Source organism: Leptonychotes weddellii, unplaced genomic scaffold, assembly GCF_054177405.1.
Source record: "Leptonychotes weddellii isolate Sample4059 unplaced genomic scaffold, ASM5417740v2 HiC_scaffold_51609, whole genome shotgun sequence".
Taxonomy (NCBI): domain Eukaryota; kingdom Metazoa; phylum Chordata; class Mammalia; order Carnivora; family Phocidae; genus Leptonychotes; species Leptonychotes weddellii.
Genome location: NW_028019167.1, coordinates 1 through 695, shown reverse-complemented (window position 1 = coordinate 695; position 695 = coordinate 1). Strand labels below are relative to the sequence as shown.

The 695-nt window shown below is 61.4% G+C and overlaps 1 protein-coding gene across 1 annotated transcript; it reads left to right on the top strand.

Moving 5' to 3' along the window:
• Positions 1–195: 195 nt before the first annotated feature.
• On the top strand, positions 196–689 carry PSCA (prostate stem cell antigen; the record flags this gene model as incomplete). Its single annotated transcript, XM_081811030.1, has 1 exon — positions 196–689. A coding segment is annotated over one exon (215 nt), but the record flags the coding sequence as incomplete, so codon positions are not given.
• Positions 690–695: the final 6 nt, after the last annotated feature.

Below are 695 nucleotides of genomic sequence, written 5' to 3'. Positions count from 1 at the left end.
AGATCTGGCTGCCTTGGGCATGTGGATGGATGTGGATGAGCCCCTGCACTTGCCCTGACACTGCAGTCTTGAGGTCGTCACCCAGGGTGACTATAGAGTGCTAGTTAGGGCACAGGAAGAGGGTCATGGGAGCAGGGACAAGGCCAGTGGGTGAGTATCCAGGACCCAGCCCCAGCTGAGCGTCCCAACCCCCAGGTGCTGTTGGCAACATGACGATCATTAGCAAGGGCTGCAGCTCACACTGTGTGGAGGACTCGCAGAGCTACTCCATGGGCAAGAAGAACATCACGTGTTGCTCCACTGACCTGTGCAACGCCAACGGGGCCCACGCCCTGCAGCCAGCTGCTGTCACCCTTGCACTGCTCACCGCTTCCGGTGGCCTGCTGCTCTGGGGCCCCAGCAGGCTGTAGGATCCGGGAGGACCCCACTGTGCCCCACACGGGCTGTCAGTGCCCAGGGGCCCCGGAGCACTCTTCGCACACACCTGGCCCAGTTGAGGCCCCTCCTAGACCCTAACTCAGGTGGCCCATGCCCCTCTGCCCTTTCCAGCCTTCCATGGCTCCCTCCAGAAGCCCTGCCCAGCTCCTACTGCTCAGCAGGCTGGGTTCTATTGATGCGGCACTGTTCCAAGTCAATAGAACCCAGCCTGCACGCAGTCCATCCAACCCCCATGTTGCAGCCTACTCCTTAACCCT